General features: G+C 38.0%; 1 protein-coding gene across 1 annotated transcript in view; it reads right to left on the reverse strand.

Annotated features, from left to right (window-relative positions):
- Nucleotides 1-19,074, reverse strand: part of FNTA (farnesyltransferase, CAAX box, alpha) — a 30,395-nt gene extending 11,321 nt beyond the window's left edge. Inside the window, exons 1-4 of the mRNA XM_030312512.1 lie at nucleotides 18,861-19,074; nucleotides 16,731-16,816; nucleotides 5,166-5,280; nucleotides 1,427-1,531 (exon numbers count right to left, since the gene is read on the reverse strand). Coding sequence (XP_030168372.1) covers nucleotides 1,427-1,531; nucleotides 5,166-5,280; nucleotides 16,731-16,816; nucleotides 18,861-19,069 — 515 coding nt within the window. The 5' untranslated portion in view covers nucleotides 19,070-19,074. The remainder of the gene's footprint in view (nucleotides 1-1,426; nucleotides 1,532-5,165; nucleotides 5,281-16,730; nucleotides 16,817-18,860) is intronic.
- Nucleotides 19,075-19,505: the final 431 nt, after the last annotated feature.

The following is a 19,505-nucleotide window of genomic DNA, read 5'->3' on the forward strand; positions in this document are numbered from 1 at the left end:
AAAAAATAAATAAAAATATAAAAGTGAGTAGGAGTGACAGGGAAAAGGAAAAAGATTTAATGCTTAATAAATGACTTATTTGCATGCATGGAAAATTTAAAATCTCATCTTATAGGGGTGCCTAGGTGACTCAGTCGGCTGAGCATCTGAATCAATTAGGCTCAAGTTATGATCTCACAGTTCATGGTCTGAACCTCGCATCCAGCTCTGTACTGGCAGTGTTGAGCCTGCTTGGGATTTTTCTTTCTCTGTCCCTCCCCAACTCACACTCTCTCCCTCTCTCAAAATAAACATTTTAAAAAAATAATTTAAAAAAATAAATAAAAATTCATCTTACAGAATATCAAGAAGGCAAGATACTACCCAAGAGGAAAATTCAAGAGGTAAAGGCTTTTAAATTTATTTCAGAAAAATTCCAATACAGTGAACACTAGTAATTTATTTTTCTAGATTCCTACTAATTTTGTGATTTAGGACAAACTTAAGAATTAGGTCCTGGGGTGCCTGGGTGGCTCAGCTGGTTAAGCATTGGACTTTGGCTCAAGTCATGATCTTGCAGTTTGTGAGTTCAAGCCCCGCATCAAAATTCCAGAGCCTGCTTTGGATTCTCTCTCTCTCTGCCCTTCCCCTGCTCGCACTCTCTCTCTCTCAAAAATAAATAAATAAACCTTAAACAAAAAAAAAAGAAAGAAATCCTTCCGCATGAAAGTTGAACCTTCACCACTACCTCCTCCTCCATCTTCACAATAACAGCAACCACAGTGGCTTTAATTCAAGGGGTGCTCAGTATACGATGGGTACTGTTCAAACTCTATTTCTTTCCTATTTGCTCTCTGTCCTCCTGCTCCAAAATGCCTCTCTTTTTTCTCATTGTATTCTATTCCCCTCGCCCATAATAATCCCTATGGTTTTGTCCATGCTACCTTAGGGCTTAGTTTCTACAACAAATATACTCTGTAAAACACTGTGGTTTTCACACTGCACTGTGAAATAACTGGCTGTATTATTTGCTTTCCTTGTTAAACTGTGTGGTTCACCTTTGTATCCCCAGCATCAATATAAATTTTTTGAATACATAAACGAATGAAAGATCAAAATACCAGTCAAGTCATTTTATAACACACAGGATAGAAAACATTTTTTCAGATTCTTCACTCAAAAATTTTCTAGCAGTATTATATGCTAATGTCAAAATTTTAAATAATAATAGCAGTACACACACTTGAGTGTTAACTAAATGTTAGGTACCACTTTAAGCACTAAACATAAAATTATCTCATTTAATTCTCTTAAAAACCCTATGAGACAGGTAATATTAGCTCCAATGCAAAGTACTTAAATTATAAAGAAATAAATTCCCTATAATCTCATCACTGGGAAGGTAATATTAGCATAGTGACATGTTTCCTTCCTATTTTCATCTTACCAAACTTGGTAGTTTTTGGGCTGTTCCTCAATTATTGCAGTGATATAGTTCATTTCCTCGTGTAGATCCTTTTGAAGTGACTTTAAGAGAACTCTCCGAAAATGCCTGTAGCAAACATTAAGCATTGTTTCATTACTCCACATAAACTGACTAGCCACAGGATCAGATAAAGCTTTAACAATACAGTTAGACACGCTTCTTTTTTTGGTAGGTATTCCATATAACCAATAATTTAGCAATGGAACTGCATGGGGTTGTCCCAACTCCTACAACTATCTGGTGATTGGAAGAATCAGCATTTTGAACTAAAACTGGTGAAAGGCAACAAATGATTTTTTTCAGTTAACTAATGATTATTTTCAGTTAACACTGGTTACCACTATTCTATTGCAGGCAAATCAAAGACATCTCTTTACCTATAATATTTCCCTACATGATACAGCTTGTTTAGATATATTATTCATATAATTAATTCCATTGCAAACATCAGCATATATTGTATTTTTAGAGCCACCACAAATATCCTACTTATAAATGAAACACGTTTCTCTTTAATTTCTTTTTTTTTTTTTTAATTTCTTCATAGGTAGAATCAAATCATTAAAAAAAAAAAAACTTTTCTCTAAAGACATGATTATTAGTTCTGGTCTATTTTTAATTCAAAATTTCCAACTCAATATATACTAAAAGAAAAACAGCTGCTTTGAAAGTTATCTTTTAAAATGAAATGCTAAATATGACTATAACAGTATTTCTCTATTATTATTGAAGAAAATTAGGCTTCATAAAGCATGGACATAAGCATCTTGGTTTACATGGGTAAAGTTATCAGACGTACTGCCTTTTAAAAAAACAGCAAATAAACTTAGGAGATTTTTAAATGCATTCTAAGTTACTTTGTGTTATGTACAGTCAGGAATTTCTTAAAAGATAAGAAAGTGCATATTAGACGTGATTCATTCCAAAATGATGGAATATCATACTAAGAATCCCAGTGAACATGGTAGATTAAGTAAATAAGTTTATCCTCCTACCCTAATAAAACCCCATAAAATGACAGTAAAGGAATGAAAACAGTATAAATCCACAGGACAAAGAGAATTAGGGACAAGGGGATACCACAGCAATTGGGAAAGGTCAGAATTATGGAAAATGGTAAGCTGACAGGTAAGTTTTAACTGACTTTGAAAAACAGAAAGTGCTAAAAACCTAACTGTCAACAGAGGGAAAAAGGTTTGGAAATCAGAGGTGTCAGGTATTCCCAAAACCAGGAATCAAGGATGGGGCTAGAAACAGTATAAAATCTGGAAATAGCCCTTAACACAGCCAAGACCCCTCCCCCAACCTTGAGCACAGAAGTGACAACATCTACTAAGTTGGTATGAGATAAAAAAAAATATGTGTATGTCTCTGCCCCTGGTTCCTGGCACAGAGTTCCTGAACATTTAAAAATTCCTAAGTGATAAGTGTACTAGAAGCATCCTATTGAGGCAACTCTGGGTGGGGTGCTTAGGTGGCTCCTAGTCACCAGGAAGACCAAACCTTGGAATTATCAGCCCCACCTCCCAGTGTCTGGATAGAGTAGAAGGGCTAGAAATAGAGTTAAATGACCATGCTTATATGAGGGAACCTCTATAAAATCCCAATACTAGGGGGTTTGAAGAGCTTCTAGGTGGGTGAACACATTCATGTTCTAGGAAGGACATACCCTCCACAAGGACAAAAGATCCTCAGCTTGGGACCCTCCCAGACCTTGCCCTATGTATCTGTTCATCTGGCTGTTCATCTGTATCTTTTATCACATCCTTTAATAAACTGTTAAACATAAGTAACTGTTTTCCTGAGTTCTATGAGCCACTGTAGCAAATTAACTGAACCCTAAGAAGGGGTCATGGGAACCTCTGATTTATAGCCCATCAGTTAGAAGCACAGGTGACAAATGGACTTGCACTAAGTATCTGAAATAGGGGGCAGTCTTGTGGGACTGAGCCCTTAAACCTGGGGGATCTGATGCTATCTGAATCTCAGGTATGTACACAATGTCAGGTAGACAATGTCAGAACTGAGTTAAATTGTAGGATACACAACTGGTATCAGAGAAAATTGCTTGGTAGGGGAAACACCCATAGCCATTGTTGACTAGAAATGTCAGAAGTGAAGGGTTTTGTGTGAATGTAAAGGAGACACACAGGAGAAGAAACCATGTTTTGTTTCGTTTTTTTAAACCTGGCAAGACATAAGTCGCTTTATTCTCTGGAAAAATCTGAAGCAGAAAGGAATAACAGACACAGAGGAATATAGGGTGAGGAAAAGGAATATAGGGTGAAACAAGGAAACGTAATATGTTGATATACTAAACATTTGAGAACCCCCACCCAACCCATCTTCCCCTGCCTGACCCCCAGAACTGTGGCAGCCAAACACATACTCCTGAAGCAATAACCAGACGACTCTTCTCTGGAGGAAAAAACTAGCCACAAGAAAAGATGGAGAACTGCTGACATGTAAAGATTTCACACAAAACAGCCACATCTCTACTCACTAACCTCACAGTGAAGCCCGCCCGTCGACAAGTCCTGCCACACACAGAGCTTCCAATCAGGATTTGTCCTGCCTCCATTATAAGTTTGAAAGGAGAGTCAAGGATTTGAAAAAAATATTTGCATGAAAGAAAGAGACCAAAACAAACACAAAAAAATGAAAATATGTCACACATCAATGAAAAGATAAGATGCTATTAAAAAAAATTCAGAGAACAAAAAAGAGCTTTTGGATATTAAGAAATTTTTGAGCACAGACACAGTCAGAAGATAATGTTGAAGAAATATCACAAATGTAAATGAAAAGACAAAGAAATGAAAATAAGAAAAAGCAATAAAAAAGATACCACATGTGACTTAAAAAAACATTCCAGAAAGAGAAAACAGAGGAAAGAGAGAGGGAATTACCAAACGAACATAAAAAAAAAATTCCCTGGACCTACTAAAAAGGTTTAAACGTGAAGTAATGAGTCTTCTCAATAGAGGCTAAAGGAAATAGAAAAACATCTTTAAAATTCTGAAGGAAAATATTTCTAATCTAGAATTCTACTAATAAAATCGAGAAGAGCCTCTATTAAGACACTTTTCAATGTACAAAATCTCAAAAATGTTTTTCCACATACCCTTTTACAAGTTCTCTTCTATTCAAGAATGTGGTCAGTAAAATGAGAGTAAATCAATAAAGAGAAAGAGGGTCAGGTCTGGAAACGGGATCATGAACGCACGAAAGAGCTGAAGACTAGATGTACAGTGCCCAAACTAGATGTACAGGTGAAGAAGCAAAAAAGGAGCTGAAGGATTACCTGTTGTGTTCAGCAGAAATGACACATTTTATACATATCAGAGCACATGGGAGACAAATTACTTACTGGCACAAAGAAAATGAAACTAAACAAAAAAAAGCAATCTGTTAAAAGGAATACTCTGAAATACTATAAAATGTGGGTCAGCATATTTAGAATATACAGGTTAGCTTAAGAAAAAACAGCCAAGAGTTCTTGCCTCTGGGGAGTGGGACCCTGGTAGTGAGAAGGAAGGGGGCAGAGGATGTCATTTTTCATTCAGTCTCTGACTTTTAAACTCATAGCATGAATTACTATTTTGATAACAACTGAAGTTTAGTTAAGGAAAAAAAAGAGCCATCTGAACTAATACATGAGACATTTACGTGGGAAATATTAATGATGAGTTTTACTTACCACACTGTATAATTTGCTGCATTTAACTCAATAGCATCTCTGGTTAGTTTAAAAGCTCTTTCACTTCTTTCATCACGCTGCAGAACAGCCCGGAAATAATCATAAACATCTCTAACTGGGGAGAGAGCACACCGTTGCATTAGGACTATCTTTCTTGTTTAAACTTAGCACTATAATACAAAATGCTGTTCTATCTTATGAGGAAAGATACTGCATGTGTATCATTTATAACAATAAACAAAAGAAAGTCAAATGACTATGTGAATGCCACCTTGAGAATGCTTTAGTGTCACAGCCATAATATATGTGTAACTGTGCCTCCTGCTCGTGTGTATGTACAGGGGTTAATGCCAGACTCCAAATCTCCAAAAGACCTAATGCATTAAAGTAAAATTAAAGTGCATATATTCAAATATATTCAGTTACTACTTTTCTCACATTTTGTCAGTTTTATAAGTGAAAAAAGCAATGTACATGATAGTAGAAAATTCAAACAGTATAAAAAAGTTCACACTAAATTTGACTAAATTCCCAGTCCTTCTCCACAGAAGCAACCACTGTTAACTGATTCTACTGTAGCCTTCCAAATACATTCTATGGATATACAAATATATGTTCTAAATCCATCCTCCCATTTTTTAATACAAATGATCACAGTGGGGAACATGGCTAGCTCTCTTGATCTTGGGGTTGTAGTTCGAGCCCAGTGTTGGGTACAGAGATTACTTGAAAATAAAATCTTAAAAAAAATAAAAAAATAAATGAGATCACATCACACTCTATGTTCTGGGCCTTGCTTTTTTCATTCACACATTATTAAAGGTAGTGTAAAATTTACATACTCATTGAATCAATTGGAACTATTGTTCCAGTTCTAGGAAGTTTTCTTACAAATATACTCCCATACACACCCAAAGCATCCAAGGAAATTTACTGGAGTATTTGATTACATACATAAGAAAAATTTAAAAGGCTGGTCTGATGGTAATAGGTTAATGAGAACTTACTAAAGTTGGTATATAACCACCCACTGATAAATCTGACTGGCTTCAAAAAAAAAAGGCAATGAAAATTGGAAACAATCTTTCCATTAGTAAACAATGGGCTAAGTCCATTATGGCACACTCATACAACGACATACAACGACATGTCATTACACTCATACATTACATGTCATTACACTCATACAACGACAGTCATTAGTAATGAGGCTGCTCTGGTACATACACGTACGGAATAACTGCTATGACTATTAGGTGAAAACAGGAAGAAATGGAGCAGCATGCTACTCATTTAGTTAAAAATATATGCTTATTTATGAATACACTGAGGAACAGAGATGGGAAGACATAATATTCCATTACAAAGTTCACCATATGTTGGGGCGCCTGGGTGGCTCAGTCGGTTGGGCGTCCGACTTCGGCTTGGGTCATGATCTTGCGGTCCGTGAGTTTGAGCCCCGCGTCGGGCTCTGTGCTGACAGCTCAGAGCCTGGAGCCCGTTTCAGATTCTGTATCTCCCTCTCTCTCTGACCCTCCCCCATTCATGCTCTGTCTCTCTCTGTCTCAAAAATAAATGAACATTAAAAAAAAAACATTAAAAAAAAAAAAAACAAAGTTCACCATATGCTGCAGAGCATTTCACTGTATGGTACTCAAATTCTACTTAACTCATCCCCTATCAATGAATATCTCATTCTTTTGCTGTCCTGAGTACCACTGTATGCTTTTGTGTGCATGTGCAAATTCAGCACATCTGTTAAGATAAATTCCTACAAGTAGAATTACTGCATCAAGGTGATGTGCACTGTTGATGCTCACAGGTATTGCAAAATTAAGCTCTAAAAAAGATCTGATCAATATATATATATTCCCTCCAAGAATGTATGAATAGCCTATTTTTTTCCATATCCTCACTAATATATTAAAACTTCTCATCTTCGCCAATCTCTTAACTGAAGAAACTTAGACTTTGACAAATATTAACCTGATGTATTCCCATTTTCCACAAGAGAAACTGAGGCTCAGAGAGATCAACAAGTTCACAATGGGTCAGTGTATCTTGCAGACAGAAGTTAAACCCAAATCTAGACTGATGCCAAAGGCCATGCCACTAATCAAAATGAACCAGTAGATACTGCAGCTGAAATGCCCTCATAACATAGTTTGTGCTATGGCACAGAATAGATGATAGCTCAACACACGTTATTAAAAAAAAAAAATGTGGTAAACACTCCTAAATACTTTTTTCCACAATTAAAAACGTATGTGGACATGATATGCTATTTTTCTTAATACTGTATAATTTTCCAGCTACTGGTAATTCAAAAACTTTTAACAGATTATGTATAAAAACCGTATCTATATATCCTCGTTTGCCTAACCAGTCTGTTAATATTGGCAATGTGGATCATTTACAATTTTGTTTTATAAAAATCACTGTTTTAAGCTTCCAATGACTTTTCACTAAAAATTTTTTTAAGTTACATATATAATGCATACGTGCGCATACTGTTTCCTTAGACTAAAGCCCCCAAAGTGAAATTATCAGAGAAGAACATGAACAATTACAGATCTGGGGCACCTGGGTGGCTCAGTCAGTTAAGCATCTGACTTCAGCTCAGGTCATGATCTCACAGTCTGTGAGTTCAAGACCCACGTCAGGCTCTGTGCTGACAGCTCACAGCCTGGAGCCTGCTTCGGATTCTGTCTCTCCCTCTCTCTGCCCCTCCCCTGCTCAGACCCTATCTCTCAAAAATAAAAAAATAGGGGTGCCTGGGTGGCTCAGTCAGTTAAGTGTCCGACTTCGGCTCAGGTCATGATCTTGGGGTTTGTGGGTTCAAGCCTCCGTGTCGGACTCTGTGCTGACAGCTCAGAGCCTGGAGCATGCTTCAGATTCTTTGTCTCCCTCTCTCTTTTGGCTCCTTCCCCACTCGTGCTCTGTCTCACTCTCTCTCTCAAAAATAAACTTAAAAAAAATTTTTTTTAAATAATAAACATTTAAATATATATTAAACAATTACAATATACATATATATATTAAATACATACTATATATGTATATTAAACAATTACAGCTCTTTACAAATTCTGAGACATGGGGTGCCTGGGTGGCTGTGTTGGTTAAGCATCCGACTCTTGGTTTCGGCTCAGGTCAGATCTCACAGTTCACAAGGGTTCAAGTGCTGCATCGGGCTCTGCACTGGCGGTTGGTGTGGACCCTGCTTGGGATTCTCTCTCTTCTTCTTCTCTCTGCCTCTCCCCTGATTGTGCTCTCTCTCTCAAAATAAATAAATATTGAAAAAAAAATTCTGAGACATAAAAAGGTTACCTACTTCTAAACACTATCCTTTTTTTTTTTTAATCTTTTTTTTTTTTTAACATTTATTTTTGAGACAGAGAGAGGCAGAGCATGAACAGGGGAGGGCAGAGAGACAGAGAGACACAGAATCTGAAACAGGCTCCAGGCTCTGAGCTGTCAGCACAGAGCCCAACGCGGGGCTCGAACCCACAGACCACGAGACCATGACCTGAGCTGAAGGCAGATGCTTAACTGACTGAGCCACCTAGGCGCCCCTAAACACTATCCTTAAAAAGTTGAATTTAAATCATACCAGAATAAAATTTAGAAACATAAGTGGCAAATAACTATGAAATATTATGCACTAAGAACCAAGCTCCCAAATAATTTTCAAGTTATAACAAAATGCTTATAACACATTAACTCTATATACAATGTATATATACATTATTTTATGTACACACATATCTACACATATAAAACATACACACATGCACATATATGCAATATGAAACCAACTTTGCAGAAACATTCACAGATGAGTACAAGGCTATATACCAAATATTAACGGTGGTTCTTTTTTTAAAATGTCTATTTATTTTTGAGAGAGCATGTCAGTGTGCACAGGTGGGGCAGGGGCAGAGAGACAGAGGGACAGAAGATCCAAAGCGGGCTCTGTGCTGACAGCAGAGAGCCTGATGTGGGGCTTGAACTCATGAACCTCAAGATCATGACGTGAGCTGAAGTCAGAAGCTTAACTACTGAGCCATCCAGGTGCCCATCTTTTTTTTTTTTTTTTAAACTGGTAACTTACTGTGTCATCAAGAACATTCTTTTTTTTTAAGTTTTTAAATTCCAGTTAGTTAACACACCGTATAATATTAATTTCAGGTGTACAATATGATGACTCAATACTTCCAGACATCAGCTAGTACTCATCACAAGTGCACTCCTTAATCCCCATCACCTACTTAACCTATCCCTTTACCCACCTCCCCTCTGGTAAACTGTCAGTTTGTTTTCTACAGTTAAGAGTCTGCTTCTTGGTTTGCCTCTCTTTTTTTTTTTTTTCCTTTGCTCATTTGTTTCTTAAATACCAATTATGACTGAAATCATATGGTATCTTTCTTTGACTTAGTTTGCTTAGCATAATACTCTCTAGCTCCATCCATGTCATTGCAAATGTGGCTCAGTAATATTCTGTTGTGTATATTTACATCTTTTTCTTTATTCTTTTTAATGTTTATTTCTGAGAGAGCATGAGCAGGGAAGGGACAGAGAGAGAGGGAGAAAGAGAATCCAAAGCAGGCTCTGCACTATCAGCGCAAAGCCCAAGGTGGGGCTCGAACTCCTAAACTGTGAAATCATGACCTGAGCCAAAGTCAGATGCTTAACTGACTGAGCCACCCAGGTGCCCTTTACCACATCTTCTTTATCCACTCATCGATTGATGGGCACTTGGGCTGCTTCCACAATTTGACTATTGTAAATAATGCTGCGACAGACATCAGGATGCATGTAACCCTATGATTAGTATTTTGTATTCTCTGGATAAATACCTAGTAGTATGACCACTGGACTGTAGGGTGATTCTATTTTTAATTTTCTGAGGAACTTCCATGCTGTTTTCCAGAGTAGCTGTACTGGTTTGCATTCCCATCAACAGTGCAAGAAGGTTCCACTTGCTCCCCATCCTCGCCAACACCTGCTGTTTCTTGTGTTGATTTTAGCCATTCTGACTATTGTGAGGTGATATCTCATTATAGTTTTGATTTGCATTTCCCTGATAAGTGATATTGAGTATCTTTTCATGTGTCTGTTGGCCATTTGTTTGTCTTCTTTGAAAAAATCTCTACTTGTCTTCTGTCCATTTTTTAATGGATTATTCACTTTTTTGGTTTAGTTATTTATATATTTTGGATACTAACCCTGTATCAGACATGTCATTTGCAAATATTTCCTCCCATTCCATAGGTTGCCTTTTAATTTTATTGTTTCCTTCACTGTGCAGAAGCTTTGGATTTTGATGAAGTCCCAATAGTTTATTTTTGCCTTTGTTTCCCTTGCCTCAAGAGACATCTAAAAACAAGTTGCTACAGCCAATGTCAAAGAAGTTATTGCCTATGTTCTAGGATTTTTATGGTTTCAGGTCTCACATGTAGGTCTATAATTCATTCTGAATTTATTTTTGTGAAGGGTGTAAGAAAGTAGTCATTTCATTCTTTCTCATGTAGCTGTCTAGTTTTCCCACCATTTGTTGAAAAGACAAGTCTTTTTCCCATTGGATATTCTTTCCTGCTTTGTTGAAGATTAATTTACCATATAACTGCAGATTCGTTTCTGAGTTTTCTATTCTGTTCCACTGATCTGTGTGTGTGTGTGTTTTTTTTTTTAAGTAGGCTGCACGTCAAGGACGGAGCCAACACAGGGCTTGAACTCACTACCCTGAGATCAAGACCTGAGTTGAGATCAAGAGTCAGACGCTTACCTGACTGAGCCACACAGGTGCCCCAATCTGTGTGTCTACTGTTGTGCCAGTACCATACTATTTTGATTACAACAGCTTTGTAATAGAATTTGAAGTATGGAATTGTGATGCCTCCAGGTTTGCTTTTCTTTTTCATGACTGCTTTGGCTATTTGGCATCTTTTGTTGTTCCATACACACTTTAGGATTATTTTAGCTCTGTGAAAAATGCTGTTGGCATTTTGATAGGGATTACATTAAATATATAGATTGTTCTGGGTATTTGGGAAGAACAGACATTTTAACAATATTTCCATTTCTTTGTGTCATCTTCAATTTCTTTCATCAGTGTTCTATAGTTTTTCAGAGTACAGGTCTTTCACCTCTTTGGTTATGTCTATTCCTAGGTATCTTATTGTTTTTGGTGCAATTGTAAAGGGGAGTGATTCCTTAATTTCTCTTTCTGCAGCTTCATCACTGGTGTATTGTAATGCAATTTCTGTACATCGATTTTGTATCCTGTGACTTTGCTGAATTTGTTTATCAGTTCTAACAGTTTTTTGATGATCAGGTTTTCTATATATAGCATCATGGCATCCACAAATAGTGAAAGTTTTACTTCTTCCCTACCAATGTGGATGCCTTTTATTTCTTTTTGTTGTCTGTCGCTAGGACTTCCAGTACCATGTTGAATAGAAGTGGTGAGTGGACATCCCTGTTTTGTTCTTGACCATACAGGAAAAGCCCTGTTTTTCCACATTGAGGATGACACTAGGTATGGGTTTTTCATATATGGGCTTTATTATGTTCAGGTATGTTCCCTCTAAACCTACTTTGTTGAGGGTAACAGTGTTTTGTTTTGTTTTGAAGTTTATTCACTTATTCTAGAGACAGAAAAAGAAACAGAGAGTGCATGGGGGAGGGGCAGAGAGAGAGAATCCCAAGCAGTATCTGCTCCACCAGTGCAGAGCCTGATGCAGGGCTCGAACTCACAAACCGTGAGATAATGACCTGTGCTGAAATCAAGAGTCGGATGCTTAACCGACTGAGAGCCCAACAGTGGTTCTTTCTTTTTTTTTTTTTTTTTTTTTTTTAATATTTTTGAGAGAGAGAGAGAGAGTGTGAGTGGCGAGGGGCAGAGAGAGAGGGAGATACAGAATCCGAAGCAGGACCCAGGCTCTGAGCTGTCAGCACAGAGCCCAACACAGGGCTTGAACCCACAGAGGAGATCATGACTTGGGCTGAAGTCGGACGCTTAACCAACTGAGCCACCCAGGGGACCCAACAGTAGTTATTTCTTGATGATGAGACTCTTCTTTTGATTTTTAATACTCAAAATTTTCTACAATGAGCACGTTTTACTTTAAAAAACATTTCTAACTAGAAAGAATACATATTCCATGCAAACATTGTAAACAATATAAAAGTACATGAAGTTTCCCCCACTTCAATGCCACTCTCCAATGCACTGGATTTCTTTCAAGGGTACTGGTTGTTACCAGACATTTTTCTAAGCATATAAACATAGTTGTTTTTTTTTAATTCTTCTTTTTAATTAAGTAATCTTTATGACCAACGTGGGTCTTGAACTCATGACCCCGTCAAGAGTCACATGCTCTATAGACTAAGCCAGCCAGGCACCCCAGTTACTTATTTTTAATGAAATTGTTATATTATTATTCACACTGCTTTTCATTTTGCCATTCTCCTCCTCAATTATATGTTCTTCCATATACACATCTACAACACTCTTTGTCCACTATTCATTCCATACAAAGGCCATGGCATAATTTACATATGAATGCCTTTTTTGGGGGCAGAATTCTACAAGTAGAAGTAGAATATTCAGCCTTACAACTATATATGCCAGGGGCGCCTGGGTGGCGCAGTCGGTTGGGCGTCCGACTTCAGCCAGGTCACGATCTCGCGGTCCGTGAGTTCGAGCCCCGCGTCAGGCTCTGGGCTGATGGCTCAGAGCCTGGAGCCTGTTTCCGATTCTGTGTCTCCCTCTCTCTCTGCCCCTCCCCCGTTCATGCTCTGTCTCTCTCTGTCCCAAAAATAAATAAACATTAAAAAAAAATTAAAAAAAAAAACAACTATATATGCCAAACCGATAGGCTTATAAATGAATCTGGGGTTATATAAATAGAATTTTATATTCATTAGATTGTTTTTCCTGTAGTCTTCAATATTAAAGTATTCTCTAAACTAAAAATTACACATTTAAGGGGCACCTGGATGGTTCAGGTAGTTGAGCTCAGGTCATGATCTCAGTTTGTGAGTTTGAACCCCACATCAGGTTTGCTACAGTCAGCACAGAGCCCACTTTGGATCCTCTGTCTCCTTCTCTCTCTGCCCCTCCCCCACTGGCACTCTGTATCTCAAAAATAAACATTAAAAAATATAAAATAAAAATTACACACTTAATATAATGTCCTATCCAAAGCTTCTAAAACTTACGTGGCTTTTTTCACTCAACACTGTTTCTGAGATCTGTCCATGTTATAAATAATCTAGATCCTGTTAATGGTTATCTAGTACTCAACTGTATGACAATGATACATTTTATTTATCCACTTTCCAAAACACACATATATAAGTGGCTTCCAAGATTATGCTTCCTCAAAAAATGTTACAGATTTAAATAAACCATATAGTACTTACTCTGAGCCAGAGAGGTTTTATTATTTTATGTGTATAACTTACTCAATAAAGTACTGGCCCTTGAACGACATGGGTTTGGACAGCACAGGTCTACTTATACACAGACTTTTTCAATAAATACAGTACTGCATTTTCTTTTATGAATTCTTTTTTAAGTAAACTATACCCCTACGTGAAGCTTGAACTCATGACCCCTAGATCAAGAGTCACATGCTCTACAGACTGAGCCAGCTAGGCATCCCTCTTTATGATTTTCTTAATAACATTTTTTCTCTAGCATACTCTATTGTAAGAATACAGTATATAATACATTTAACGTACAAAATATGTGTTAGTCGACTATTTATGTTATTAAAGAAAGACTGCCAGCAACAGTAGGCTAGGCTTCTGAGGAGTCCAAAGTTATATGTGGATTTTCAACTGAGTTGGGGGGGGTCAGCACCCCTAACTCTCATGTATTCAAGAGTCAACTGCAGTTATTATTATCCTCATTTTACCTAGGAGGAAATAATGGTAAAGAGAGGTTAAATAATTTGTCCAAAGTTATAGAGCCAATAAAATGGTGAAGTTAGAATTTAAACCAGTTTGGGCATCTGGATAGCTCAGTCAGTTAAGCATCTGACTTCAGCTCAGGTCATAATCTCACAGTTAGCGAGTTTGAGTCCCACTTCAGGTGAGCATGAGCCCTGCTTCCGATGAGCTTCTGCTATGCCTCTGGTGAACATGAGCAACACCCCCACCCCTCCCACCCCCCGCCGTGAGCTCCTTCCCTCTCTTTTCCCACCGCCACCTCTGCCCCTGGTGCGACTCTCTCTCTCTCCCCCCCTCACTCTCTCTGCCCTGGCTCACTTGTACCCTCTCTCTAAAAAAAAAAAAGAATTTTTTTTTTAAACCAGTTGTTCTGTCTCTAATGTTTGTATTCTTAACCTCCTAGTACATCTTCTGATGTCCTATGTCAGAGTGTACCAGAATGTATCATTAGAAGCAATATTTCAAGGTTATGATATGAGCATTTTCCAGTTTTACTAGACAAACCAAACCCCAAAATGGCTAAACATGAAAATTATCATCTGAAATATATGCATCCATTCATATGTCCTAATACCTGATATCATAAGACAGTTTTAATTTTTTGCCTTTTAATGTGTGTTCGGGAAATAACATGCCCATTTTATTTTGTGTATCTTCCATTCCTAATGATAATGGACTTTTCCTCCTCTTTAAAAGCCAATGGAATTTGGGGCGCCTGGGTGGTTCAGTTGGTTAAGTGTCCGACGTCAGCTCAGGTAATGATCTCATAGTCTGGGAGTTCAAGCCCTGCATTGGGCTCTGTGCTGACAGCTCAGAGCCTGGAGCCTGCTTCGGATTCTGTGTCTGCCTCTCCCCTGCTCATGCTCTGTCTCTCTCTGTCTCAAAATTAAGTAAAAACATTAAAAAAAAAAATTCAAAGCCAACGAAATTTTCTCTTCTGTAAACTACCAGTTCATATACCCTTTGTCTATTTTTTTATTAAGTTGCCTATTTCCTTAACCTTTTGTAAGAATTCCTTACGAAGTTCTGAATATCAATTCTGTTTCATATGGTGTATCTTTTCTCATACTGCTGTTTCCCTTTTAACTTATTCAGGGTGTCTTCACTTGTACAGATTTTAAATTTTGATATATATACCTATCAATTTTTGATTGACAACTCATATTTCTCTATCTTTTCCTTTGTAGTTTCTAATCATGATATATGTAAGAATTTTAAACGTTAATTTTTTCAGCCTGCAAAAAACGGTTTTATTAAATAATTTTTAACATAATGAGAAATGTATGATTGTATCAGTTTATTTTTCCAACATCTTTGTTAGTGACCTCATGAATCTGAAAAAGTTGTGGTTTTCACTTCTCTGATTACTAGTGAGGTTAACATTTCTTCACAGATCTCTTCTCACGAATTCTATCTTTGTATCATCTCTCTTCATCATGTGAAAGTTTTGCATTTATGCAGTTACATCTTCTGATCTTTTCCTCAATTCTGAGTTTTACATCTTGCCTAATAATACCTTCTTCACCAAAAGAACAAAAGATTATTCTTTTGTTTGCTCCTAGTATGTTTAGTCTTGTTTTAGAAGTTTAATTCATCTGTAATTTATTTCCAATTAAGACATGAAACAAGGATATAATTTTGCTTATATCCAAATGCATAGACAACTGCTGCAAAACCAATCTGATTAATCCATCTTTTCATACAGTTATAAGATGTTCTTTTTATCAAATATTAAGTTCCCATCTATGCTCATCTATTTTTAGATTTCTTACCAAATCTATTTATTTCTGCACTAGTTCCACACGTTATTTTTAGTACTACATTTTCATATTTGATAGGTCAAACCTTCAGACCATTATTCTTGCTTTTCAAACATTTCTTGGCATTACTTCATAGTCAGAAAAGTACAATAAATGCTTTTCCTAAAAAAGGAATGATCTTGGATAACAGAGCTTTAACTGAAACATGTACATATATACGCACACAGAAAAGGTATGAGGTTTGGGGTGGGGGGCAGAACTAATTTAAATCAGAATTATACGCGCATACAAAAATACAAAACTAGCATTCCATTTTATTCATCTATCCTTTCTTAGAAGAACAACTAACAATTAACATTTGCATGACCTTCAATTTACAAAGCATTTTCATTCACATTCATTATGAAAGAATGATACTTTGTCAAAGAAAATAATCCACTCATTTTAATGTCAGTAAATGTATTCCAACTGAGCCTAGCACTTCACTGCTGAAATATATTTCAAAATGCGCAAGTTTCAGCAACCTAAGTTTATTCTACATAAAACAATAACTCATTTATGCTGTATCCTGTGTGCAGATTACACAGTAAATGACGAGCATAACCATATTGTAGCTATTACATATTATAATGTATTATTCATTATTTATACTTAGGATATGTCCATTCTTTGGACAAAATGAAAGTTTTAACCATGAAAATGAATTATAAAAAACAGTATTAGCTTAAGTCATTTAAATCTTTATTAGACAAAAACCTGTCATCTACCTAGCCATATAGTTGTCAATTTCAACTCTGCTACTAAGTTTGACTTATAGACTTTTTCCTAATAAAAATAAACTTACATTTTTCACTATAAATGATCTGGACCACTGGATTGGGGCCATCATTCTGCGGCACTGGATCTATATCAGCCCATTCTGCTCTGTCCCTGAAATAAATATATTTTTTCAGTGATTGTATTCAAACACATAAGAAGAAAGAACAACTCTGGTGTTTTTAACAATAGCAACAATTACACTTGCATCCATATTAGTCAATTATAAATACATTAATGTAATTGTGGTTGGATTCTTCATTACCAAGTTTTGCCATTTTGCTTTACATATTAAACTTTCAAAGTAACATAAAGAAAAATGAAAATCTGTCACTGAAATTAATCAAACAATAGTTCCCAAATTTAAAGTTTTTATAGAAGTGGAAAAACATGTTTTTTTGCAGTAGGTACACAGTAGTTTTACCCTAGAAATCAATTCAGTTCATTGGTTTAATGAGACTTTTTGCAGTTAGTCAGCATTTATAAACATTGAATAACAATTTGCTAGGAACTCACATTTTAAAATCAAAGTAAACACTATTAGTTTACTGTATACTGCGAGGGGGTCCAGTTGGTCTTTACAGAGCAGGCTCTGGAACCTGACAACTGTCTGATTTAGAATGTAGGCTCTACCACTTGCCAGCTGTGTGACCTTGAGAAACTTACTTAATCTCTCTGGGCCTCAGTTTCTTCACTAATAAAATGGAGATGCTATCACTACCCAGCCTTAGAAGACTGTTTGGAGGACTAAATGAGATAACACGTTAAGCACTTAAATGTGTTTAACAGTAAGCACATGGCTAGTAAATATATTCCGTATATATACTAATATATATATAGTAACTAATACATACATAAGCATTCACTGAAACCTACTTCTCATTATAAATGCTAAAAGAACATTTTAGCGGCACCAAAGGGTGCCTATAGATATTTCTGTACAAACTGCCCAAACTTGTCTTAACCACTTTTTTGCTTATATTCTTTTCCTTCCACTCATCTTTTACTTCTCTATACTGATCAGCTACTGGCAGCAAAGATTCTGTGGCATCTACTCAATCTTGAAGTTGTGAAGTGAGACCTAGAGACTGGGGGAGTGGCACGAGAAAGGTAAGGCTATCATTTAGTCACTGAAAAATCAGACACAGCCAAGTGAAGCAGCTGAATATTTTACAATTCAGAGAGGAGGTGTGAGGATTATGGGGCTACCACAGCCAAATTAAATGAGTAAAACTCCAATAACAAAATCTGGATAGTGACTTTCACTCATTCATAAAACCTAGGCAAATAAGCTATCTAATGGGTTTACCTAGAACTGCATAAGAAAAAAAACAAGACAAAAGAAAAATAAGTCACAAGGATTTCTCCATTGTCTTTGCAAGTTCATTGCAGCTAGGGAACTGGCATTACCAGAAAGCAAAGAACTGACAGGGATGAGACTGGGGAGAAAAAGCAAGAAAGTTACAAAGTACCCTATACTGGCTACTGCACACCTCTTGTATTATGTAGGAGGTGATGTAGGGATGTATTACACAGCTTAAGAACAAATACCTTTTCAGTCTTATAGCCTAAACTCGGTGCCTGATGGTAGGCGCTAAAATATTAAAGAAAATGTTGAACGAAAATGTCCCAGACCTTAAAGACCTTACACTAGCTGTCTCCACTTTAACAGTACAAACTTCTGGGAAGCCCTTACACCTTGTTTTTAAAGTGAGCAAATCCGGACCTTATTTATATTTAAATAATTATTTCCTGCCCGGCTATTAAACAGCACTCAAACCCTTCGGTACTCAGATTATCAGGCTAGCGTTGTGGGAGCATGCAAGAGAGCGGGATATTTCTTGAATTCCTGAATCACACCCAAACAGCCTAAGAAAGAGTGTTGTCCAGTGTGTTGCAGTTTCTACGCTGTTTGCTCTCTGGTCTCCCCTCTGTCTCTAGGTGACAACGTTGACTCCGGGAAAAAGCAACCCCGAAAAGAGCGCGAGGGCCGCGAGCGCGCCCCCCTACCCCGGCCGGCCGGCCGGCCAGGGAAGCGGCGGAAACTTCGGACGGACACGCTGAGGCCAGAGGAGCCTACCCGGAACCGGCGGCCGGGTTGAGCACACGCCTTCAAGGGAAGGGCCTCCGCCGCGGCGGCCCTGCTGTGGGGCGTTACCTGTACAGGACATAGGTGGGCGAGTCCAGGCTCAGGAACCCGTCGTCCATAGGGGACGCCACCGCTTCTCCGGACTCAGCCGCCATAGCTTCTTCCTGGGGCTGCTGCTGCTGCTGGGGCGGCGGAGGGTGCGGCTGGGGCGGCGGCGGCTCCGGCTGACCGGACGCGCTGCCCCGCGCAGCCTCCCCGACCCCCTCAGTGGCCGCCATCTCGTTTCGGTCCGCAGCGGAGGTGGTGGCAGCGGCCCCGCCCCTCGCGGCCCCGCCCCTCGCTCCCTTCCCCCACCGGCGGCCCACTTCCGGCTTTCTCGCTTCCCAACCATAGAGATGCGGACCAGAGAGACCCGGGTTGCGCTCCAGCCCTGGAGGTCTGAGATGGGCACTTGGCCACAAGTGAGGAAACTGCACTGTTTCTAGGGACACCAGAAACACACGTCATCCTGTCTGTAGGCCTTTCTGAATGCTTGTAGTTGATACTTAGGAAGGTGTTGGTTTTGTTAGCTCCCCTTCGTATGGGAGGTGGCTCTCTCTTGTTTTGGACAGAGTATCTTAGAAGCAGTAGATAAGGGCAGCTGAAAACCCAACACCTCTCACCCATATCTAGGTAACTGGCCTCCAGTGCTCCCTATTAAGCTTCATGTTTCTT

The sequence above is a fragment of the Lynx canadensis genome, chromosome B1 (assembly GCF_007474595.2).
Source record: "Lynx canadensis isolate LIC74 chromosome B1, mLynCan4.pri.v2, whole genome shotgun sequence".
Taxonomy (NCBI): domain Eukaryota; kingdom Metazoa; phylum Chordata; class Mammalia; order Carnivora; family Felidae; genus Lynx; species Lynx canadensis.